The 27652-nt window shown below is 34.0% G+C and overlaps 1 protein-coding gene across 3 annotated transcripts in view; it reads left to right on the top strand.

Annotated features, from left to right (window-relative positions):
• TMEM135 (transmembrane protein 135) overlaps nt 1–27652 on the top strand; it is a 254688-nt gene that overhangs the window by 164184 nt on the left and 62852 nt on the right. For all 3 annotated transcript variants that reach the window (XM_057507151.1, XM_036906972.2, XM_036906971.2), the window contains one exon: nt 11449–11495. In XM_057507151.1, the coding sequence (XP_057363134.1) occupies nt 11449–11495 (47 nt within the window). The remainder of the gene's footprint in view (nt 1–11448; nt 11496–27652) is intronic.

Genomic DNA, 27652 nt, shown 5'->3' with positions numbered 1-27652 from the left:
AAGGAAAATATCTTGTGTGTGGATTAAGTTTGGACAAGGTGATTGAAAAGTTTTCCACAGTTCATCTGACGCAGAATTCAAGCACATGCTACCCTATTTTTTTTTGTGTGTGAAAGTACTGCCCACTTTCATTATGCTAAAGACTTTTACAGTGTTCACGAGAAAAACCAAACCAAACCAAACCAAACCAAGCCATTAGTTCTGCACCTTTCCTGCCTGAAGAAGTGGTAGTGGGAACTGCGTATGCAGAAAGGAATCTGCAGCTGGATAGAAATAGTGAGAACCAAGACAGATACAAGCAATGCCATGGCTAATCAAGGAAGTATTTTCTCATGAATTCTGGAATGAGCATATGCTCAAAGCACTGGCAGATGGCTTGAATGTGGACACAGGGCACAACATTTGGGAGAACTAAGTGACATTCTATTATACCAACACATGGGTAAATTATCCCTTTGCTGTGTTTAGAACAACAGCAAAGAGATTATCTATCCTTCTGTTTATTGTTGATAGCTTTTTGTTTTTATTTTTATTTTTGTAGATTATGTATTGGTATTGAGTTAGTTCTCAGTAGACACCTAAAAAATGTGCAACTCAGCTGGAGGGCAGCTGTTGGCCTTTTGCCCACAGTGTGGTTAGTTGAAGTAGTGAGTGCTATCTTACTGGCCACCTTAGTTAGGTTTACAAAATAGCCTTTCTTATGTGTTTCAAATGATAAAAATCTGAATTGCTATACTGCTATGTACTGTTTGGATATGGCCCTGCTGTGACCTCTCTAAAGTAATCTGGAAGCTCTTATTTATTTTTGTAGTGTCTCTGAGGGAAAAAACATAATGTCACCCTAAGCCTGGTTCTTATTTGAGGTTAATGGGAATACCGTCCTTTGGGTGAAAATAACTAACTTACTACAAATTGTCTACTTATAATAATGAGATTTCACTTGGGTGACCTGTCTACTTTGCCCTACTGAAACACAATATTTTTTCAGCTTTAACTTTGCTGTGAATCCACATAAAAACTTTCTCCTCTCCTCCTCAGTGTGCTGAATGACATGTGAGGTTTTTTGTTTTGTTCTGAATTGAAAAAGTAACATGTTTGGCTTCATTAGGATTAAGAATGGCCTGTGACATAGTTAATGTAAACATATTATTGGAAAGCTGGTTTATGAAATTTTTTTCTCATCTCAACACATACACATGTAAGGTTTTCAGTTTTTGATTGTAATATTTCGATTACTTATTTTGGAAATCAAAAAAAAATATTTCTTAGTCTTTTTTTTTTTACTTAGAATAAATGTTATATGGAAGTTTTGAGGATTATGGAATTTTCTTGTCATCTTCACTTTTTTCAAATCTGGTTCATTATGTAAGTAGTGAGCTCTTTGACACAGAGACTATATATTAGCTTACTGTTTTATCCATTGTGCAAGAAAACAAGAGATGTTTTATAAATTGAATGAAACTTGTAAAAACTGGGATTCTTTGGGGTTTTTAAAGGAATCTTTGAGAGAAATCCATGACAGCTCATGGATTTAGAATCACACCTGGTTTCTAAACTGGGCTCAATCCCATAACTATATATCTCTAAACTTCTTCTCTGAAGTGGAGATAATAGTCTCTAAATTGCAGGACTATTTTGAGTATTATATAAGACATGTATGTCAAGCATTGAATACAGCATAGTGAGCATTCAGTAACACGAGCAGTTGATACTGTTGTTACACTAGTATTTTAATTACTATTCTACTGAACTCTGATTTTTACTCATTCCCCTTTTTTAAATGAAAGACACTGATAATAGATACGTATATTAAATATATGCATGTATATATATATAATAAGCATTATGGGGATTATGGTTTATTCCTATCTTGGAAACACAGTAGGCACTAAATAAGCATTAATAAGAATAAAATATTTTCTAAGGGCTGAGGGTATGACCGAAAGCTTCACATTTGAAATCAGAGAGTCTAGCTTTGAGTCAGTTCACCACCTAAGTACTCTTTGATTTTAAGTAACTTATTTTCTGCCTCATCTTTAAAATGGGAGTGATGAAAAAGTACATTAAAGAGCTATTTTTAGGATTAGAGATAATGTTTTAAAAATATGAAGTGTTTGGCACTGTTAACCAAAGTAGTTTATTTTCTATTTATTCGTGCACTTTCTTGTTTCTCCATGTTCTCATTTTCTTCATTACCTTTATTAGCTTTCCATCTTTAAAATCTCTCATGGTTTCTTTTGGCCCCTTACTCTTCCTTTTCATATTTATTTCCTTTCTTGTTTGTTTTGAATTACATTTTTAATGATTTTAATGACCAATTAATTGGCCATAAAATAGAGAAATAGGTATGGGAAAGAAAGGAAGCAGCTGAATATCTTGATAATTTTTTAATATAAATCGTTGGCCAAAGTTTACTTCTAGTAAACTGTATTTCCTTTACAAGATTATAATAGAGATGTGAATTAAGGGCTGTGTTTGATGATGATGTCTAATTGTTTTTTTTTTAGCTGCAATTCTGCTAATAACACTCAATGAGCATTTTGTTCAATGAATGAATTCACATCTTGTTTTACATGATCACTAAATTAGCTTTTCAATTTATAATAAAGACTAAATTTTCCCATATGTAAACCTTTATCTATAATCCTTTAAATAGTGAGTTGTTTAAAGCTGTGTTTTTTTTTAAATCTGCCAGTAGATAGAGTTTTTGTTGTAATAAGGAATGTAACTCCCAGCTTGTATTAGTTACTTCATATTGAAATTTTCCATAGTTATATCCTTTGTTTCATTTTTATGGAAGACAAAATACAGCTTACCTCCTTACCATAAAAGGACAGGATATCATATAGGTTGAACTTCCCAGCCACTGTCTAACATTGCTGTTTCTACAACTGGAAAATTTCAAGGTTAATATGTTGCCAGACTCTGTTCTCTGACCTTGAAGGTATAAATCAAGAATGGTAAGCAGTGCAATAAAGAGACTCTGCCCAAGTTTTTGGCATATTTTAATATAACTCCCACAATTCTGTCAGAGCAAATGTTTTTATTTGCTTAGTGTATGTATATATTCTGAGGTGTGTCTCATTATGTATTAGTGACAGTTTGCTTTGAAATGATTTTGTTGTATGCTGAGAAAAGTTGACTCATGACATCAGAAGTTTGGGGTTCTGAAGGATCCTAGAGATTAATCTAACTTCTTTTAAAGTAGAAAAGTTAAGACTTAAGAATGGAAATGATTTGATTAAGTTTATAGTGTTAATCTGGAGACCTGAGACTTCTTTCTAGCCTGGCATTTGTGATCCTAAATTTCCCATCCAGTGTTTTGTACACTTCCTGTACTTGTTTTGCCAAGGCACGGAAACTTAAAATCAGTAACTGAAACTCCTAACCCAAAACTAAGGGACAAATTAAAAAGGTGGCCTTTATATTATGTGAGATTTTATATAAGGATTTAAAGAAATTATAAACCAATACATAGCTATTTAACTATACCAAACTATTTAATTAGAGAATAGTGCTTCTTAAAAATATAAAGCAAAACAGTATTATAATGATGTGTTGTGTATTCAAAGTCAAAATATATACGTGGCAAATTGTGATAACACTCACTCACCCAGTAAGAGGCCATGCAATGAATGGTCTGTGTTTCAGAAAAGTCGAACACTCAGTAGAGTTTAAAGTTCTGCCTTTTTAAAAGTGTATATGAATGGAAGTACTATTTTTTTTTGAAAGGTAGTTGCTATAAATAGAAACAAACATTATTATCAGCAATCCTATATATCAAAAATCTATCCATGTTTGGAATTAGGTGAGGTAAAGACTCTGTCTGCCCTTTGGGACTTTCTATTCTAAGTAATTAATTATGGAGACATAGGGAAAGGTGTATACAGATGCCCCAAAAAGGATTGCCTAAATATATTGAGTAATTAAAGTAATAATATAATCAAATGTTTTGATGAGTACCTTTTGTAAGGTGTAGTATAAATATTCTGTCTAGCATATTGTAACGGAATGATTTGCTAATATGCCTGCATTTCCACTAGACTGACTTCATAAGGGGAACAGGAATCAAATATTGTGTAATTTTGTTTCCCCAGTAGCTGGCAATATAGCAAGTATTGAGTAAATATATAAATGAGGGTGAGAACTTGGGGTTCCTTGTCTCTTGTTTAGCTTGATGTTCGTAAGGGCTTCTGATAGTCTGGCTCTAACCCCTCTGTCTATCTCCTGTTGACTTGCTCAGTTTTCAATATTAGAAGCATATGAACACCAGATCAATTTTTGTGAGTGGGTAGGTGGATACACGGCTAAAATAGGAATGAAGTACACTTGGGAGAAAGGGAAATTTATTGCTTCTTTTACAAAAAACAGAAGAGATTCTAGTATTTATGAATAATGGAAGGAAGAGGGCTCAGTGAATATCAGGGAAATGGGCTTGCAGAGTAATGAAGCTCAGGCAGCACAAGGCATCCTTGTTTTTGGAAACACTGAATGTGGGGTAGGCATGGGTACTGTGATCAAGGAAAAAGGGCATTTAATTGAGTATGTTAAATAAAAGCAGAAGAGTTCTGTGGTAGGAAGTAGTTAAATGCACCATCTGTTTATGTCTCTAGTAGATTTTAAAATGATTGTGGGATATGTGTTTGAACCGTTTTGAGGCCTAAATGGTAAAAACAGCTTTCTTTACCAGACCATATTCACATTGGACCATATTAATATTTTTTAATATTTCTGGTTATGTTTAAGATTTTTAAATATTCATGTATTGTGATACTGTTTCTTTGTTAGAACCATGAGAGGGGTAGTTTTTTTTACATAATTACATAATTATACATGATATCGTGGTGACAACAACAGTACAATTTTTTTCTGAAAGTTTTGTGATTTCTATAGCAGAAAGCCACGTATTGTACATCTATCACTTCCTGAAAAGTTGTTCCAGAAAAAACAGTATCTTTTATTCAAATGAACCTTACTTTCACATTATTTGTTATACCTTCTGTACACTCTTGGCTTAAAACATTCTTTTGCCTTAGTACAGTAGGAGATTTCCTTCACATGGTTACTTTCATTGAACCACCCATATTCTCAGTGCAAATAGATAATAGTGAAATTAATTCTAGATTTTCATGTAAATATTTTCAGTCTCAAAAAATAAAAATGGTTTCTAAAAGATCAACAGTCCAAAAATGTACAAAGTATATGAAAAAAGCAGTTAAAACAACTAATCAAAAACCAAACAAAAAGGTCTATAAACCTGGAAGGCTCAGTTTCACTCATAAGAATAATAAAACTGATATATCATTTCTTTCATCCATCAGATTGGGAAGGGTTAAACAATCTAATAAAATGGTTTTTGTGGTTACAGGGATAAAACTAGTGTAAGGAAATAGCCACTTTCATATACTGTTGATGGGAGGGCATCAAGATTAAAAAGGTACCTACCCCTTGATACAGTGAATCCAGTTGTAAGAATTTACCTCCAGAAATACAAATGTACATGTTTACAAAGTATACTTTGCTATGCAGTATTTATTGCATCTGTTTTAAATATCTATTCATAGACTACTTAAATAAACTTCAGCATTGCCATAAATGTGTGTGTGTGTGGATAGACATGGATTGATCAATAGATCTATCTGTCTGCCTATCTATCTATCTATCTATCTATCTATCTATCTATCTATCTATCTATCTATCTATCTGTCATCTTCTACCTATCTATACACACATACAATATCCTATAAAGGGTAACAAAGATCTGAAATACAAAGGAACTTTCTTTTCATTGTATTTTTGTTAATTCAATCTGAACTTTTGTTTTTATCATGTGTCCTCCATTGTAAAAAAAATCAGTTTAATAATAGCATTTTTGAAATGTAATTTACATGCTGTAAAATTTATCAGTTTAAATTGTCAATTCCATGAGTTTTTAGCATATTTACAGTTGTGCACTTATCCATACAATCTAATTTTAAAACCCTTTCATAATGTACAGAAGAAACCTTGTACTGATAGCAAACACACCCTATCACTCCTCACTCTCCTACCTCTAGACATCCATTATTCTTTCTGTAAAAAGATTTGTTTAATCTGAAATTTCATATAACTGGTATCATCAACATGGTCTTTTGTAACTGGCTTCTTTCACTTAATGTTTGTGAGGTTCATCCATGTTGCAGTATGTCCTACATTCCTTTTTGGATTTAAGAAAAAGTTAAAAAAATTAAAGGGAAGATAACAATTTCAAAATTACTTATCTTGTTTATATTGTGCACTGCTTGTGAAATGGAAGGGAGTTGCAGAGAAATTTCTTGTTAATAGTTACTATTTATTGAGCATCTCTGATGTACTGGTCACTCTTTCAGGCTTTATGTATGTTATCTCATTTAATTCTTACAATGTATGCAATAGGTAGTATTGTATTGTTTCCACAAATGAGTAAATTAAGTGATGTGATTATTTTATGTATCAATTTAGACATGAAAGTGTGAAGTATAAAAATAGATGTGTGCAGATGTACACTTTACACCAAAGTTAGAATATGTTAAGTGCTATAATAATACTACAATGCATACTAAAATGTAATTTACTAGCCAGACAGGTCTTAATAAAAATCCCTGCAGTTACAGAGATATTCTGCATCTCCACTCTACTCTTTCCATTAGAGTATCCACTATCACATGTGGCTGCTAATTACATGAAATATGGCTAGTGTAAATGAGGAACTGAAATTTAGTATTGTTTATTATTAGTAGTATTTAAATTTAAGTTTAAATAACCACACTGCTTGTGCCCATGACATAGTAACAGTTCTGTGTTAATTGGTGAAATCCTTACCTTTCAACTGAAACAACCAAAGATGGGCAAAACACATGAAACAGTGTTTTTAAGATCCTGAACATTAGACACTGAAAGGTAGAGATCCCCAAGAGTTGGGAAGCTACTGAAAAGAGGTCTAGGAGTATGCTAGTTTTCTGCCTAGATTCCAGGAGGGTTTCCTTGAGAGGGCTGGATCAAAGACAGGCATTCAGACAAAGTCTAGAGGACTTTCTAAGTTGAGGAAACAGAAAAGGAGAGTAAGAGGTGACCGTACTGGGTCAGGTTCACAGAAGACTAGAGAAAGAAGCACTCACGTGATTACTGATGAGGTCATATACAGGAGGAAAATACCCTGGCCAAGGAAGGAACCAGAAAGGATTAGAGGTCCTTAATCAAGTGCTTCACACTCTTCATATCAGCAAGAATAGTGTCTGTTCCTACCAACCAGACTGGAAAACCTCAAGATTCATGTGGTATTGGGTAAAGTACACATAAGGATTGTATCTCAGTAATGTGGAACAATTAGCCCTTAATTGAGCACTACTCCACACCCTCCTAAAGTACCTTGAAAGCAGGTCCTAAAGGATCAAACTATTTCCAGATAACTGTGTCCCACCACAAAGCTCAAAAAGATTTATGGAATGCAAAATATCCAGTACCCACCAAGGTAAACTGAGAATGTCTGCTGTCCAGTCAGAATTACCAGGCATGCAGTAAGAAACAAGACAATTTAAGCTGTTTAACAAAAGCAAAGCAAATTCAAACAAAAAAAAGAATAAAGATCAAATTGAAATCAGTGAAGTAGAAAGCAGAAAAAAATGATAGCGAAAATCATTTAAATCACAAGCTTATTTAATAAAATCAATACAGTTAATAAATCTATACTTAGACTGATCAAGAGAATAAAATAACAAACTACCAATACTGGGAATTAGAAAGGTGACATCACTACAGATATTAAAATGACAATAAGGGAATGCTATGAAGACCTTTTTGGATGTGGTGTGTTCATTATCTTGAGTATGGTGAACTTGCAGGTATTATTTATGCCCAAACTTAAAATCCTATGTGTCAATTATACCTCAATAAAGCTATTAAAAAATTTAAATAGTCACACATGAACAGTAGGTACATAATGGACTGTAGAGCAGTATTCTTTAAGCTCCTTGAAGGTCAGAACTATATTTAATTTAAATATCCTCTGTATAGGGCAGATACGGAGTAACCACTTGACTAATGTTTGTTTAGTGGAACGTACACATAGCAGGGTAAATGTGAACTGTGGAAGTATAACTTTCTGAAGGTCTTAGTTTCCTGGTAAGAAAAAAATTACATGTCTGTTTGAACTTCCTTATAGCTCTAAAATAATTTGAAACAGAAAATATTCTTATTTATTTAACTGCAGATTTATATTTATTTGGGAAAGCATTTTGTTGAAGTCACAATGTCTCATAAATTAGCATAAGTAACTTAAAAAACTTTTGAAAACTTTACATCACTAAAAATGAAATCCTTTGTTTAGCATCTTTAATGAACATAATATTGAATATTCTTCTTAGTAAAAAGTCAGTCTTTGCAGTGGGTCCATTGATACCATCCCCTCACTTATCCTTCATTCCTCTTTGTCTCTACTAACAAGTCTCTGCTCCTTGATTACATAGTATAAAACAATAACCCCTATTCTCCTGTATTATATTTCCTTTTCCTGCTTTTTTTTCTTCCAAAACTCTAGTCACTATCTGGCATTTTTTTTCCCCACGGTCGGTCATACATACATACATACATACATACATACATACATACATACATACATTAATTAACTTACTTACTTACTTACTTATTAATTAATTAGGGTATCACTGGTATACAATCTTATGAAGGATTCACATGAGCAACATTGTGGTTACTATATTCACTCATATTATCAAGTCCCCCTCCGTCCATTGCAGTCACTGTCCATCAGCATAGTAAGATGCTGTAGAGTTATTACTTGTCTTCTTTGTGCTCTACTGCCTTCCCCATGATCCCTCTACATTATGTGTGTTAATCATAATGCTCTTTAATCCTCTTCTCCCTCCCTCCTCACCTACCCTCCCTACTCCCTTCCCTTTCGTAACCGCTAGTCCCTTCTTGGAATCTGTGAGCCTGCTGCTGTTTTGTTCCTTCAGTTTTGCTTTGTTGTTATACTCCACAAATGAGTGGAATCTTTGGTACTTGTCTTTCTCCTCCTGGCTTATTCCACTGAGCATAACACCCTCTAGCTCCATCCATGTTGTTGCAAATGGTAGGATTTGTTTTCTTCTTATGGCTGAATAATATTCCATTGTATATATGTACCACATCTTCTTTATCCATTCATCTGATGGACACTTAGGTTGCTTCCATATCTTGGCTATTGTAAATAACATATTTTTAAAAGAAAAATAGTTTTCTTTTAATACCTCCTCTTACCTGACTTGAAGGTAAGTTCCATGAGGGCAAGAACTTTATCCATTTTGTGTACTGTTGGAAGTTCTAGGACAATGCCTGGCACATAGTAGGGGTTCAGTAAATATTTGTTAGTGCATTGATCAGTTGTACTTGATATCCCTTAGATTTTTCCCCCCTACTTGTACAGGTTTTCATGTCTTTAATCCCTGCTCTATAAAAACATGAACTCCAAATATTTGTGATTTGAGAGATTTCAAAAGGTCTGCCTGTTAAAAACAACTTCTTTCCAGACTTACGTCTCTGGATAAGGTTTTCATATCTTCTTTGAGTAACACTTCTATGAATAACAAGACAAAATAAAAACAGTCTGCCTGATGCTTGACACTTTTTGCAAGCATCATCTCATTTAATCTTCCCAGCAATTCAATGTGAGATCATATCCTCACTTTATAAATAAGGCATCTGTGGGAAATTATATAAAGCATCCAAAGTCACACAAAACTGGATTCAAACCTAGACTGGCCTTACTCCAAAGCTTGAGTCCTTAAACATTGTACTCCTTCCCAGTTTCAAATGTATTATTTGAAAAGATAATTGTTGGTTTAATATGAACACAGGTTTAGTACATTAGGGCATAGCAACATTTTGAGGGAAACAGACTTTAGAAATTTTCTTTAGAGAAGGTTAAGTGTGGGGAAACATTTGTGGGACACTTCTAGAGAGGTGTGTGAGTGGGTCTGCTGGACAATGCCTAGTACAGGGAAAGAATGAAACATTGAACATCTAGGGATGATGGCATTACCCAAAGGGAATAGGGTAAATTCAAATAAAAGTTGAGTTTCATGATCTAGATCATTTGCTGGTAAATGATAGCCAGTAAACAAACTCACTTGAACCTTAATTTATAATTCATTACTCAGCAACTGAAAATTATTCCTTTTGCTTTGATTCATGTTACATTTTCAGAAATAGTGACACAAACCTTATGCATCATAGGTAGGGTATTTTTAAAGACTATGAAAAAGAAGAGGAACAGTAGCAGAAAAAAGTGTGCATGTTTATTGGAGATTTTATGTATTTTATATATAAAGAGATTTTGCATATTTATATATTATGATGAACAAATAAGCAAATAAATAAATATTTGTTTTGTTGTAATTGATACACTTCCTCTTTTGATTGGTAGGTTTATATATTCTTAAGTCATTCTGGTTATGTTTATAATGCTTTTCTTAAGCCAAGGTGGCAAACCTGTCGAGCTGAATTTATAATAGCAAAACTATTATACTTTGTTGACTTAAGCTGACTGTAAGTTATTTGTGTTGGAAATTGCAAAATACTATTTTGCACCATTTTTCTTTTTGTTGTTTCTTGTGGTCAGTCTTTTATGGTTGAAGATTGTTATTTATCGTTTGCTTATGATGTGAGGTCATTGAAGGTCTTTATGTTTAATTTACTCTGTTGTTAACATAGGAACACATTTTACAGCTTCTTTTTTAGTGACTTAAAATAACTTATGGAGATGGACTTTGTTGGCATAACTAAGCTTTTGGTCAGGACTTGGGTTCTGGAGTCTTCCATGTATATCTTGGTATGGGGTGTTTAGGATGATATTTTGAGAGAAGCTTCTTTCATCCAGATTTACTGTGTGTTCTAATGCCTGTTTTTAGAGGAATTTTTTTTATCGCTAGTCTGTATCCCACAAAGAATGATTATATTTGCAAGAGCTTTTCTTATTAATTAGAATTGAGTGACAAGTGGACATATTTTATATTTAAAAAAAAATCTGGTCATCTTATATAATAGTTAACAAGCTTTGTGATTTATTGCTGACTTTCTCATATAAAATCCATTGCCTTTGTTCTTTAATTATTTGCTTCTTCAGACATTCTTAGAGATAATTAAAAATCACCTGGTCTTTCTGAACCCTGTTACTCTTCTACTCAGTCTATATACGTATGTATTGTAGTATATATACATATTGTAAATGTATATAATTTTACTTATATATAGAAACTTCTTATTGCCTTAATATGGTTTATTTAAAAGGTAGAGAATATGATATGTGTATAGTTTTACATATCTTTAAATTGTTTCACACACAAGGCTTAATAGTGGGTATTTTGCTTTTCTAAGACACACAAATGATGAATGTCAGTGTTCTTCTGCAAGTAATATATTTTCTTCTTCTTATAGGTCCTTTTGTTCTGCATCACAGCTGCCATGTACATGTTCTTTTTCAGGTATGTTCTATTATGCCTATTTATTTTAATAGAAAAGATAGTGTTCCTGTGTAATTTTCTATCAACCATGTAACTAATGTGTTCCCCAAATATTCCCTACAAATGGCATGAGTTGTTTTTTTTTTTTCCTTCAGTGTTCAGAGATAAACCACTGCTTCTTAGTGAATAGAGACAGGGAAAGGAGATTTGTGGGGGTTTTTTTTTTTTTGTATTATAGGTACATCTTGGAAGGCTGAATATGCAAATTAATAGTTCTCAAATCTTGATAAGTGAATTTTTGTTTTTTGTGGAACTGATTTTAGATATTCTTCACTGTCCTTATAAAGCAATCAACACTTTAAATTGAAATGAGAAAGAAGTGTTGGTAGGGCTTAATCTGTCTTCTGTGAAGGTAGCTCGCACACTCATCATTGTCTGTAAAGTGTTTAATTAGTGCATAGTGTCGGCATTGTATTTTTCATCAACACTGAGATTCTGAGGAACTTGGGGGATTCTTAGGATGGCTCAAGTCTTCAATGCCTAAAATAATGTCTGTCATCATCATATAATTACAGCAGTATGGGGATAGGACTTTTGATTAGGAAGAGTTCATTACTTCATAATCTTCATTTTCAGAGATACCAGTAATTCCCATTTATTTTACTCTTATTATACTCATTTGATAGTGTAATTTGATATTTCACTCTTTTTATACTCTTCCTTGACTTTTCTGGATATAGGCAGAATTCAGTCATGGCAGGAAGGACCAGGACTTCAAAATAAGGATTTGTACTTGATTAACAAAGGCAGTGATGGATTTTAGTAAGATGTTATTTGGTAGAGATCTGTATTCTTTTTTTTTTCTTTTTTACCTAAATAAAATAATTCAACTATACCAGAATTTGTAAACACTAAACTCCTGTCAGAATATCCTAGTAAATATTTGATAAGCACAATGATGTACTTTTAACTTACCTTAATTTTATAAAAACTGTTATATGTAAATATAAAATGGTGATGCTGCTGTTCTTATTCTTGTAAAGTAGCCAAGGTTATTAGAAGGGGAAAAGGTGGATAAAGTTTCAAGGTAGGGAGGACTTGATCCGTAAAGGATTGGTAAGGGGGTACATAATGTTTTATGTCAGTTACTGGTGACTGAAAAATCATTTCAGCTCTCTGGGGAGTTCTTTTTGAAATTGTTTGACCTACCATTTTAAATATATCTTCATACATACTGTACAGTTCCTGTGGTCTCTTAAATTTTAATAATTTGGGGGTAGGGCAGTGCAGTCAAGAACAATGACTTTTGTTTCATCAATTTCCAAAACCTTCATAACTTTATTCAGACACATTATTAGGATAATATTGCAAAAAGTTCACCTGGTTTAACTATGTTTTGTCTAGTCTGAAGATAAAGCATACATAGTACAGAAAATGTAAAAAAGATGAAAACTTAGAGACACATCTTTTGTTGACATGTGCAAGAGGAAAGTATAATATCAAGTAAATTTTCTCTGTGAAAATTCCTAACAGAACAAGTAGGTAAACGAAGCAATCCTTCCCAATATGACACTTAAAGATAGTATGTTTGATCAACATTTAGCATTTCTTAGTCACTAGAAGTTTTTCAGGCTTAAAAAACAAATTCTGTGTTGAATCTAGTGATGATGCCCATTTTTTAGCATGATCCTAGGAAACTGTACTTTGAAAACTGCCATCAATCTAGTATTTTTGGTGTAGAAAGAAAACCCTATAAATATGTATTTTGGTGCAGAGCTACAGAACATTTTCCTGTTTCAGTCACAAAGTCTAGGTTAAAAACAAAAATTTAAAATACTTTCCAGAAGGCTCAATACGTGGTTTTTGTGCCAGGATAAACATTTTCAATTTTCTGAGGAAAGGAGTTATTTTCTCCTAAAAGAAGCACTATCACCAAATTCCTAGTGATCTTGGCAGAAGTTACTTTGACTAACTCAACAAAAGAGATTTGGTAAATGGCAAAATGAAACCCTTTATAAAGTACTACAACCAAACAAAACAATGTTATATGTTTGTTTAAACTCTAGCATGTGTTTGGAATGAAAAAACAGTATTGTACATAGTTAGAAAGTCCAAGTTCCTATGAGTATTTTATTTCTTAAAATTCAATTTTATTATAAATATAGATCTTTGCAGATATACTTATTCCATTTATTAAAAATTATTTTAATTTTAATTGCCTGTAATTTTATAATACATCAAATGATATCGTCCCTAGGACTCTATTTATGGTAATGTCCTTTGAGAAGAAGATAGGGAAACATTTTATGTTAGAAATGAGTCCACTTGTGCTTTTAGCCTAACCCATAAAAAGGAAAAAGGGAAATGAGACCCCTTTTCAATAGAGAGAAAATATGCCAATTTTATTTTTTTAAAGAAAGAACTTGAGGAAGTAGTTCCATAAGTACTTTCTAAAAGTGACATAGGATGTGAATGCTCTAGTATGAATTTACTCAAAAAGCAACACATTGTTCTTAGTATTGAAGCAATTATTATTCAAATGTGTAATGAAAATATCTCGCTTTTGAATAGCTCTTAATATATTTTTTAAAGGCATAGTTTTTTTCCATATATATTATCTTATATATGGTGATCTTGGTTTTCCATCTGTACATCAGAAATAAGGCTTATATTCAAATAGAATTCTTGGAAAACTTCAGAGGCCTGGGTTGAGAGAAAGGTAATGATGTGAAAACAAAGTTCTAATTTTCTTCTGGTTCTTGGCCAGCTGGCCATCCAGCCATCTAACTATTGATACCAACAAATGCTATGGTTTCTGTGAGGAACTGGGGTACAGTATTTTGAAGATATTTTGAAAGAAGTCTCTGTACAGCCCCAGTAGGCATTTTTCATAGTAGTTCTGCCTCCTTTGTTCCATCATTTTATTATTTTCTATGTTATTGTCATAGCTTTGCCTTAGAGAAGGTCTGCCACTATCAGTTCAGGCTAAGCAGAAGTCATGGTTGAAAACTTTATATAATATTTTGTCTCAATCCTCCATTTAAAGTATTTACTTCCAAATATGTATCTGTGAGTAAAGCAATCTAAGTTTTTTAGTCAAGGATTCATCATAGTTGTTGATTTGGGCTTGATTAGGATCTTCCCAACAGTCATGTGGAGAGAAGAAATGAGCTGCTTTTGAACAACTAGTTGTTTTATTGAGAAGCAAAGAAGAGAATCAGCAATAACATAAACACCATGCCAAAACTATTACCCTTATTCTGCTCTCAAAGAATGATGAGACATGCAACACTTTTAAACATTATTTTATTTGTTTTATTTTTATTAGGTATCTGTGTATGGAGAACAGTAATATTTTAGAAAAATGAAACTATCCAACTTCATTTTTCTTCAATTTAATTTAAAACAGACAATATATCAAGTGTATTATGACAGCTTTGATCCCATCCTAGTGAGTCCCTAGTTAGAAATTTTTTACACCTGCGTTTGCCAAGGCAGCACAAATCCAAGTTTGTTTAAACATATAGATTGAAAGGCTCAGACGTTGTCATACCAGATAATCTACAGACTGCATATGACTGATTCACAATAGACAGATCTTAATCAGCTGTAAACATTGAAAAGCATTGCATTTTTAGTTAGAAACCAGCACAAGTTAACGCTTATTGTTGTTTTGCTTTAAACATTTAAAGCTGTATTGATGCTTGCTGCCATTTGATGAATTCTAGTTAACTCTCTGCGAAGGCACACAGAATAGACCTTTGCATTAGTCTCAAGATATGGATGTCATTTTTAGCATTTAAGAAAGTGACACTTTATTGGCTACCTGCAATTCTTGAGTGAAAGACATTTGTGATTATCCTGAATCTCTTTACATAAACGTATCTTTGAAATAAATTTGACAGCGAATAAAGAACTTGTGATCTGGGTCTTTCAACCATTTACTGATTTTAATAAAAGTCCTTTAAATATCTATTAGGTTTTGTTTTTTAAAGTATTGCCTAAAATTACACAAAAATCCACTCTAGAAAATTACATATGGCATTTTGAGTTTCAGAGTTTTACTTCAGAGTTAGGAGAGTTTGCTGAAAATATTTTTATCAGGGCAATTTGCCAATTTTATTTCAGAGAGATTATTTCCAGCAATGTGGAGCATGAACTGGGAGTTTGGAGGGGACATAATGACTGGTAATGGGAGGGTACTGTTGCACTTATGCAGGAAAGAAATGTGAAGACATGACTGAGACCTGTGGTAATGGAAGAGTGGGTTTATCTGAGATCATGAAGATTGCTGCTTAGACGAGGAAGAGCAGAACACTACAAAGTGAGCCAGTTAGAGTGTGTGAGTACAGACTTTGCATATGCTGAGATTGAGGTACTTCTAGGACATTCACATAGAGAAATACTGACAGCAGTTGGGTATTTGGAGTTCAGGAGATAAATACAAGCTCTCGTTGTTTGTCCCATTAGCTCTTTGACTTTGGACAAATTACACAAGTTCTGTAGACCTCAGTTTCTTCATTATTAAAAAAGTATAAATTATAACATTAACCTCATAAGTAGGGCTGTGGATATTAAGTAAGACATGATGTCTTTAAACTTTTTTGGATGTGACCCAAAGTAAGAACTAAATTTTATGTTGTGAATGCACACAGATGCACACACACATGTGCACACAAATGTCCTAGAATAATACTTAACCTTATTACATATCATACATTTGGATATTTTTCTGTTCTGACTTATTTTATTTATTTAAAAAGCTACTTTGAACCATTAATGAAAAACACAGAGCTAATGGTGTGAGCACCCAGCCCAGTGATGGCTACTTTGGCAAAAGTCGAGTTAAGTCTAATGGTTTTTGTTTTTAAACTAGGAAAGAAAGTTGACTAAAATAAAGAATTTCAGAAAGGAGGGGATCATCTTTAATGTTAATGCTATAGGTATTTATATACTAAAGTAAGGGTTCCATGTGTTCTTTTACTCTTCAATAAAAAAGGAAAAAAATTAAAAAGAGAGGAAAAAAAATAGCTGATGGTCTGTGGTAGGCTGCTACCACTGACCTGTTAGAGAAATTTCTGTGGTTGAGTTGGAATAGTAAATTGAGAAATAAGTGTGACATGGTGTTCACTTTAAATATATACAGTTATGTCTGTTAATTATTTCCTAATAAAGTTGGGGGATTAAAAAAAAATGCAAAAAAAAAAAGAGGGATGAAGAAATAGAAGGACTATAATAAACTCCGAAAGTTTGAGAGGAGAGAGAGGGCAAGTAGTCACAAGACTAAGGGGTTTTCTTTTGTATTGTTTCAATTCTTTGTTTTTTTAGGCAAGAGAGGCTTGGCTATGGGAAAGCTTAAGTAGATAAAAGAAGGTTGCACAAGCAGGAGAGATTCACAAGTTGGGAGATGAGAAGAGAAATTGTTTTAAATGTGGTCCAAAGTGTCAAAATATATGGCTAGATTGCTAAACCTACTTGTCTGAAAAAATCATGATAAATGATTGGGAGGAAATTGAAAGCCATGGACACATGGCTTAAGTAAAGAGGAATGATATAAAGAAGAGGTATGAAATAGAAAGATCTAATGCCTGTGGCATCCTAAGTTCATTGTCATCCTTAAAAGGTAAACTCACTTAATAAATATCTAAATGGGCTTGTGAATCAGTATTCTTCAAAAGATATATGCAGGTGGAACACGGTATACTTCTGTAATTGGCAACTGAACCAGTGAGCTTACCAAAAAATGCATAATCTGTCCTATGGAAAGAGAAGGTATAGCGATTGTTAGGACTGTTACTTTCCTCATACTGGATGGAAAAGGTGAGAAAACATAGGCTCCTAAATATTGTAAATCACTTCCTCTGAGAACGAAAAGCTTGTTATCAAGTCACATGACTGTAATTTGACTTTTATACTGAGGAGAGAAAATTAGTCTGCCCATTTACTCCATCACTGGATGAAAGTTGTGGCAAATCTATTCTCACCTTTTGCCTGTCAGCCTTTGAGATACTTATGCCTAGATAAAGAAATTACTTGAACATTTTATAACTAACATAAATGTTTATCATTTTTAGTAGAAGGCAAAAATGTTATATGGAAAAATAATACCAATTTAAAATACAACTCGTAAAGGAAGGACTTCATGGGACACAGTCATGTCAGGAGTGGTCAGTTGCCTCTCAAAAACTTGTTAGTTTTATTTTCATGAATAAAAATGTCATTTTTAGGTGATTTTCTAAATGTAAATATTATGTTTATTTTCACCGATGTCAGAGTTCAAGAAGTGGATAACATTCACATGTTATTAAATCAGTGAAAAGTTTATGCCATTAACATTCTGTTATCATTCATTGCCAATAGACTTATGCTAGTCCCACAGTAGCTGTGAGGTTCCACCAGATATAGGAATCTCTTTGTGAATCAGTATGGTGGCTTACAGTTAAAATAAAGGATGAACCATAATTTTGTTTATCTTTTCTTATACTAATAGCCTGGTGTACATTTCTGACCCAGTACAATTTCAAACTCAGCATTGTTAAGCTAAATCAAGTTGGCACTATATATAGTCTTACTTACTTAATCTATAAAATAATATTTAACTAGAATTTAATAGTAACAATGGTTCTGTCATGAAAAAATAATTTGTTCCAAGTTCTACAGTTGTATTTACAATATTGACAGAAGAATAATTTTTTCTACAAATTGAGTTTACTCTTTAGTAGTTATGATGAATGAAAATATTTTTGTTTTAAAAATGACAGTTCACAAAAGATGATAACAAAGCATTTTTCAACAACAAGAAATTATATTTTGAACAAAAAGAAATTCCTCTTGGGTATAAAAATCTTTTACCTTTGCAGAAGTCACAGCAAATCAAATATTCTTAGGTAAGAGAAATCATAAATCATGATAAATCTCTAACAACAGCGGCAAATCCTTGCAATAATTTAAATACGCTTTTATTCATGATGTTGTCAGTAATAGTTCATTAGCATTAGTGATTATTACTAGACAGAGTTTTGGGTAAAAGAGGACCTAGTAAATGTTTGAAGGAATGATACTGAGTCTAAAACATTTAAGGTTTAGAAGTAAAATTTTTAACTTTTCAGAATTGTCATTTACTTAATGAAGAACATACATCTTTTTTGAGAAATTCCATAGTATAATAAAAATTGTACAGACTTTGATGCCATGGAGAACAGGCTTCTGTTGAGGTTTTGTCTCTCCCTCTTACTAATCCTGGGCTTTTCAGCAAGTTATTTGTCTTATTTAAATTTTTCATCCATAAAATTATCCCTATGGCTATGAGAATTTAGAACAGTTACTCTTGGAGGAAAACAGTTTTTTAGTGGCATTTATATTTCCAAGCCAATTCATGGAAGTTATTTAACCTATAAATGATCCATAAAATATACTTGGAGTATAGAAATGATATTTGTGATAATATCTCTTTGAGAAAATATATTCATTTCCGATATGGTAGAGCTGACGTAGAAGAATAAGGAATTATTAAAGTCTCGAGCTACTTCACAGTCCCATGTTTGGAGCAAGAGTTCAGAGCACAGGGGACGGAAAGCTAAGAAGTGAGGAGATAAAAGAAGAGAGCAGAGCTCTTAGGGTGAGAGTGGTTAGAAAGAAAATAAACAAGAAGAGCTAATGCTGCAAATGAAAGCACCAAGTAATTGGGATTATGGTTTGAACTGTGCTTTCCTTTCACTCGTCTTCTCCACCTCTTCCCCACTCTGAGTCGTTCTGACCCGAGGAATATTGGGGCAGCACAGCAAGTGGGGACTCAAGAAGGGGTCTTGGAGTTATAGGGTGGATGGGCACTGTGGGGTGGGGCCAGGGGGTTAGGGGCAGGAAGGATAGCTGAATGAGGAGGGAAGAAGTGTATTGGCCCCAAATTTCCACAGCAGCAAGATTTGGCCATTTGTATTTCTCTTGCCAGCCTTACTCTCAGCTAGTTGCTAGTTTTTCCAATGAAAACTGGATTAAAAAAAAAAAATCTAAAAAGTTTAAAAAGAATGGAACTGAATAGGTATTCTTTCCCTCATGTTCCAAGTCTTTCTAGGCATCACATTGTGTCATATTTTCTTGTAACTCAACTAAGTGAAGTCACAGATGATTCTTTAAAGTATCTGTAAGCACTTTTTTATCATTTGGTAGCTAAACAGTTGCCATACACTTGACCCTGATCCATGCAGTTGACTCTTTCACCCCTCGCTGTAGGGAAGCAAGCAATGGAGAAGAAGAGGAATAAGAAAGAGGAAACCATTGGTAGAAGCAAGGGAGTATAGGAGACCTTAGTTATGTTTGGCAAAGTAGCCATTTGTACTTGGATCATCTACATTTAATTTTGTGTCTCTTCAATGTTGTAAGGCAATATTTTCCCATAATTTGCTGATACATCATCTCCTTGGTAAATTACAAAACTAGTGTTATGGTCTGAATGTTCATGTCCCCTCACAATTCATATGTTGAAAAACTAACCCCCACGGTGATGGTATTACATAGGGCCCTTGGGAGGTGATTAGATCAGGAAGACAGAGCCCTCATGAATGGAATTGGTGCCTTTATAAAAGAGGCATGAGAGAACTCCTCTGCCCCTCCTGCCATGTGAGGTGACGGAGAGAAGGTGGCCATCAGTAAAGAAGTGGGCCCTCACCAGACACTGAATCTGCTGGCGCCTTAATCTTGGACTTCTGTAACTGAGAGAAATAAGTATCTGTGGTTTCTAAGCCACCTAGGCTCTAGTATTTTGTTATAACAGCTTGAATTAACTAAGACAACTGGGAAGGGATTTTCAACTTGCTAATGAAATGCATTGATATTTCAAGTGTCTTACAAAAATTGACCTGAAGACCTGCTTGCTACCCTGAGGTGTAGGACAACTACTGACTCCATGTAAACTTAAATTTTCTTAAAGGAATCTCTTTTAATAGGGATCTTTTAAAATAGAGTCTGAAAGTATAAACTCCTTTGAATTAAATTTATTATTCATTCTTAGCCCAAATACCACTTTATCTTTAAATAGTGGAAGATCTGTCATATTAGCCAAAACTAGGGATTCCAACCGTGCAAGTTTACATACCCGTGCAGCTCAGTCGTATTGTAACTTAAGTCCATTTTATTCAGGTTTGAGTTAGAAACATGATGCTTTTTAAAATACGAGATTAAAATGATTTGGAATTGAGTATAACTTATAAATGATAAATACAGAAGTTAGGTGCTGTTGGCAATGAAAAGATGATGAAGTGCTTGCAGATAATTTCAGGGATCACCCTTAGGCTTTATTTAGTCGAGTCATGACATAATGCCCTGAGAGCTTTAAAGTCGGGAACTTATGATGAATATAGAAGAATGATAAATCTTTCTTTGTAGTGAGACTTGATGCCTGTGTATTAGAAAAACAGCCAGAGTTTTATAGAGCATGTTAGAAGGCAAAGAGCCTCAAATTAATGTTCTGTTTTTTCTGGGAAAAATACATGTTTTGCTCATTGTAGAAAAATACCACTAAACAAAATCATCACCACCACCACCACCACCACCACCACCACCATCACCCATAATCTTGTCTTTCTGAGATGAACAACTGCCAACTTCCTGTATATCCTTATAGGCCATTGTGCTGTCTTTGTCTCTTGTGCCCACCTGCCCTCCTTCCTTCCCTCCCTTGATTCTTTTCTTCCTCCCTTCTTCACTGCTTTCCTCTCTTCTTCCATATCCTTCAAAAATGAGGTTATACCATGTAGGCTGAATGATGAAATGTCTTTTCTGGGCACATCTGCCTTAGGAAAGACAGAACTCTCTGGGATTAGTAATCACCATGGCACAGGAAGTAGGCAACGCAACACAGATGAAACACAAAGCCTTCGGTTTAATCTAGACACACACCAGAAGCAGTAGAAAGGATTCTGATACCTGTCTTCAGTTCTTCACTAAGAAACTGGTGATGACTCTTTAACAGTGTGAATGTGACTGTAATGATTCCAAGCATCTATTCTTTAAAATTCTGGACTCTACTTCTGTGTGCTAAGATGTCTGCTTCTTGTATAAGGAGCTTTATTACTAATCACAGAGCATTCATAGACTAGTCTTTGCTGATACAGGTGCTCAAATTTGAGGTAGCTTAAGTTAAACTGCTTGTTTTATCACTTAGGAGGAATGCCATATAATTCACTGTTTTTTCAAGCCTGACTTCGTTTCTGTTATTTTCTACTGTTTAAGTTCTCTTAGAGGTAATCGAGGGACCCTGTAGTATATCAGAGTTGGCTGAGAGCATGAACTCTAGAGCCAGACTATGTAGGTTCAAACCTTCATGCCCTCTGACTTGTTTTGTGATCTTGGGTAGATTGCTTAGCCTCTCTGTGCCTCAGCTTTCTCATCTTAAGGTGGAGATTATAATGGTACTTACCTCTTAGGATTATTGTGAACATTAAGTTCCTGACACTTAGAAAGAACTCAATAAATGTTAGTTGTTTTTATTATTTATCTGAGTTGTAAAGATCATACATTTATTGATTCCATTTATATGAAATGTCCAGAATAGGCAACTCTATAGAGATATAAAGTAGATTGTGTTGCTTATGGCCAGGGGACTTTGGGGAATGAGGAATGACTATTAATGGGTATTTGTTTTTTTCTTTAATGGTGATGAAAATGTTCTCAAATAATGATCACAGCTACATAAGTTTGTGAATATACTAAAAACCACTGAATGATGCATTTTAAAAAGCAATTTTTATAGCATTCGAATTAATACCAATTAAGCTATTATGAAAAAATTGGATATGGAAACAACTTTGTTGCGCAGTGGCATGGTGCTTCTTATGTTAGTGCTATGGAACATCCCTCTGGTTGCCACATCTCAGGGATGTTACTGTTTTTGTGGGCACATAGGTATATACTGAAAAGGACAGGAGGAAGCTTATTTTTTTTCTCGGGTGTATGTGACTGAGGAGTGTCCCCTTGGAGGATGAATGTGCAAGTGCACTGTAAGGCTTGCCAGCTCTCTTTCCAGGATTGTCAGAGCTGCAGTTCAGAATATGCATATTCTTAGTTCTTAGACACTACACATGAGAACTAGAAGAGAAGCAACAGAGGGAGCTATAGCAGAAGTCACAAGTACATATGAGATTGCCATTGCAGCACTGTTCCTGATGACACTGAAATTCATTTTTGATTCTTAAGAGTTCAGATGTTTTATGCTTTGTAGTAACATTTGAAAAATACAGAAAAGTTTTATAGGATTGTCAGTAAAGAGTAATTCTAGAAATACATGCAAATATGGTCCAGATCGAAGATATTTATTAGTTGAAGAAAAACAAGGTTGAGGAATGGAGAGAAATTTATGTAAACATTTAGACTTTTAGTGACTATATTCTCAAATATGTCTGATGTATTCCTGCTGATCAAAATGGAAAGTCATAGATTGCCATTTAAAAACTGTTTATGAAAATACACTTTTAATATCTATGAAGTTCATTGCTAAAACATTCCAATTTAGTTTGAAAGGAAATAAATTTTCAGTCTCTGGAAATATAAATTATCAGTTCATAACTTGATTATATTTTGAGTATATATTTCATATGTCATACTTGATTATATATTGATACTGATTATATTTTGAAGAATTTTACTGTATTTTCTCTTTATTTTGAGGGAGATATTTCAAAATCACTGTTCTTGCAGTAAAGAATTACTGAAATGAATAGATGGGCATAGAAAAATTATATTTATATCATATATGATATTTTTTCCTTTTTAGTTACCTAGATATTTTTTAAAAAACCACAGATAGCAAAAACTGGAAATATTTGGATTTATTCCAATTTGAATCCTTAAAAGTTCAAGTAAAAATACCCATGTATGGAGGCTTATTTTTCATGCTGCATAGGTTTAGTGACAGAGCTTGCTGGGAGAGGAAGTACATCACAGCTGTGCTGAGCTGAAATTCACAGTAAAACAATATTTTTCCACCATTATCAATTTTCAGCACAGATTCTGTTTCTGATGTGTAACTGAGTCACTGAACCAGGAAGGTGTTTACCTGCAAGGTGAGCTGGTTGAAATGGGAGAGGCTTTTAAGTTCTAAAATTTCAGCCAGAGTCTTCCCTAGAGGAAGGAAAAAGTGAGTCCCTTCCCTTTTTTATATTCTCTTATCAGTCACAAAAGCTCGTTGTACTGGTGGGGTCTTGATGGTGACTAAGGGCTGGCTGTTTATCATGTTCCTGTCATCCTGAAATGTGAAAATAAAATGAGGAGAATATAGCTTTGACTTCTGGGACCTTACAATATTAGTTGCTTATGGAAGCCCAGGATCTCTGAATCCAAACTGCCCTGGATTGATTTCTGAAGTGATTTGCTCACTGAAATGGAAATTGTAATTCTGATTTTGAGCTCCTTAGGCATATTCTCAGCAAGAATGATCTTCAAAATCAGAAATGGAAAACAACTGAGCTTATCAGATTTGATTTCTTCTATCACAAAAGCATCAAACTTAATATTAAAAACACAATTGCTATGTTCTGTTTCTTGCTTGAATGTTAATGCTTTTGAATTGGTTACAGTTCTAATATTTCAGACAAACCTTCCTTGCAGGGTGTCATTTTAAGATATTTTCAGGGATTCTTATGAAAAATTAGATTCTTCTTACCTTTTAAAATCACCAGCAACTTCTACTGGTGTGAAACACATAGGGAGATTTATTATAACAAGCCAACCATGTTGAAATTACTTGAGGCCCAAGACTTTAATAATCATTGAAGTTTTTGGTCATGTTAGTAACTGTTATTTCTTTCAGATTTTAGCTTATATCCCTTGCATTTATGTTTTCATGATAGGAAGAACTGTTTGAATGAATTTGAGTTGGGCTAATATGGCTTTCATCTTGAAAGACTACAGGACCAATAAGAGTGTTACCTTTTAAAAATTATACTTTGGAAAAGTGGAAATAAAATTGCAATATGGATGAAAAGAAAAATTTTGTTATTGTTTGGGGAGGAGGGGGTTACCCCCTCTGTGCAAGGTGACTGTGAATTCCGTGAGACCTAATAAAGACAAGAGCAAGTTGGGGCTGGTTAAAAGACGTTCATATTACCTTTATTCTCCTGGTGGCCACCCAGCTATGTACGAACAGCTGGCTCCCCCAGCAGGGGGCTTAATCCTCTCCCTTCCTAGCACAGGGCTGTTTAGCTTCTCTTTCCTGGCTCTCCCTCTAAGCTTCCCTCCTCCACTTGTACTGCCCTCCTCTGCACCACCCCTCCTATACCTCCTCCAGCTTGCTCACCCCTAGCCCTGGGAGGAATCTGTGGGTGGGTATCTGTGGTGACTGGTGGATGCCTGACCAATTACATGCCAGGAACTGCAGAGAGGAGACAGTGGGTATTTGCTCTCCACCCCTCCTCTGTGCGGGTACTCCTCTGACTGACCAGCGGCTCTGTCACTGGTAAACATCCTGCCACTCTCATTAAGTATGCAAAGCAGGCTCTTTCATATATATAGTGGGCAGTATTAAAGCCAGGTGAGGATCCTGGCCATAATTTCCCATTTTCTCTACAGTTATCAAATGAGATACTTCTTTTTATTGATTCCAATACACACTTGTTAATATTCAAAGGGTGTAAAATGAACTATTATAAATTTAAATGTTTGAAGTAAGGGTTATAATTGAGTTCACTAATGTGCACTTAGGGATCTTACTAAAATGCAGATAATGATTCATTAGGTCTGAGGTGGGGGTCTTAGCTCATGTATTTCCAGCAGCTCCCAGATGATGCCAGAGCTGCTGACACTGGGATCTCACTTTTGAGTAGAAAAGCTAAGTCACTTTGAGAAATAAATTACAAAGTTTTCCTTAAAATCTGTAATTTACAAAAAAATCCAGAGAATTTAATTCCACTGCCTTTCTTGGCAACCTATCCCAATAATTCACGACATATGAAGACATTTTCCCCAAATATCCTTAATCTCTAACAAGAAAGAATGGACTTACTCTAAAGTCCTTGTTCCAGTTGAAATGGAAAATAACAATTCATGTTAACTTTAGATGCTTAAAGTTTATTAGGTCTCTTTTCTTCCCTATTCTTTTAGCATTTTAATACATGTTTTGCTTTATTACTCCAATTTAAATGCAAATAATCTATGTAGGGAAGAAATGATGTCTGTTATTCAATTGGTGAATTGATGAGATACTTTTGTGATGTTAAGTTTTAGCAAGTCCCCTTTTTATTTGTTAATTGTACAATTGTACAGTTTAATTTGTTCTACTAAATTCTTTTGAAAAATTCAAATAATGTAGAAGTGTGTAGAGTAAAAGTGAAAGTTTTTCCTTGTTTATCCAGCTCCCTTCTCCTGCTTCTCTTTTCAGTTGAAACCATCTTAACAGTTTGGTATGTATCTTTCCAGAACTCTTTCTATACATGCCTATGCACCTGTATCTATATTTATTTTTAAAAATAAGAACCCAACACATATATTTTTCTACAGTGCTTTTCTATTTAATAATACACCTGAGGGTTCTGTCTATATATAAGTACATATAGATCTACCTCTTTGTTTTTAGGGGATGCAAAAAATTATATAAATCTATAAATAATACTTTAAGCCTTGTTATCATTTATACTACTTGCAGTTTTTCAGTATAACAAAAGTGTGCAACTGTGAATATTCTTTTTAAAATAACATTGTGTGCATGTTCTAGTATTTTTGTAGGCTGGACAGTTAACTACAGGTGGATTCTCTGGATTAGGTAGGCTAGATGTATTTATTTTTAATAGATTTTGCCAGATTGTCTTTCACAAAAGGCAGTACCAATCTACTTTCTCCTAAGATTGTTTGATGGTTCCCAATCCTAGTTCATATTGGTGGTTTTTACCTTTGTCAGCCAAATGATGTAAAAGCTGGTGGCTCATTTTTGCCTTGCTTTGTATTTCCCTGATAACTAGTGAGGTGGAACATATTTTCCTTGGTTTATCAGCCATTTTGATTTCAAGCCTTCTGTCCACTCTTTATTTTTCGACTTATTTCACTGATTTGTAGGGGCACTTTATATGCTATTAATCTTTATTTGTTCCTGTTATAGTGTCATGTCAGCAATCTGTATGTCAACAACCGTAAAATCTTAGTGGCTATAGCCAGCAAGCTGGCTAGGCCAGCTCTGTGTCACACTGCAGGCCTGTGGTCACTTAGGGTGGTTCTGCTCACAATGTATTCATTCTGATGCCTAAACTGAGGGGCCAAAAGCTATGCAGGGAAAGCTGTCCTTGGGGCAGTGGCGTGAGACTTGTTTTCACTAACATCATCTCCAAAATACCTGCACATGTATCCTTAAATACGTTATTTAAACCTTGCACACTCAAATATCTCCTTGTTTACCAAGGCCTTTTCTTTGAGTATGAGTTCCCGAGCTGGACTTCTGTGTTGTATTTGTTATATAAACCATATTTAGTATTGTCTTCCCAAAGCATTCAACTGAGTTTCCAAGGGAAAAAACTTTCTTCCTTTTTGGTTTGTATAATGTGTAGATCAGTTACATAATTAACATTAACAAATATAAATTATATTGGGGACAGACACATCTGATTTTTGGGAAACAGGTAGCTCAACTAGTGGAAACAGCTGTGTATATAGACATATTTGGGAGTGGTGTTTTTATCTTTGAGCATGCAATGTGAACATTATTTTTCAGTGAGCAGTGTTTTACAGAGGAAAGAGGCTAAGATAAATTTGTCTTATTAAATGTAGTCTCTTAAATGGAGATTGGATCAGAGAATTTTTACTGTAAAGAGCACATTTAAAAAATATTTACTAACTGATTTTTTTGTCTCTGCAATATCATGTCCACTGTCCTTTTTTCTGTTCTTTTATTATTTCTTCCATGCCTTAAAGTACCCTCAAGATTTGTCTCCTACCCCCCCCCCCCTTTTTTTTTGGCTTGCTGTTTAGTTTAATAAGGCCAAACTTCAAAGTTATCTGTAGAAACTTGTTTATATATTTGACGTATATCTTGATGCTTATTTATTCTAGGCTAAAAATAACTGAGGTTCAAGAAATCATGGACTATATGCTGACTCAATATTATTTTAAGTTCATTTGATATATTGCAATATTCTATAAATAAAAGTATTTTCCTTTACAGTGAGTAATACCAATAGTTAACGCTTCAGAATATCATAGAT

Source organism: Manis pentadactyla, chromosome 9 (assembly GCF_030020395.1).
Source record: "Manis pentadactyla isolate mManPen7 chromosome 9, mManPen7.hap1, whole genome shotgun sequence".
NCBI classification, from domain to species: domain Eukaryota; kingdom Metazoa; phylum Chordata; class Mammalia; order Pholidota; family Manidae; genus Manis; species Manis pentadactyla.
Note: the sequence above shows the minus strand (reverse complement) of the source record. Positions and strands in the feature narration are given on the sequence as shown.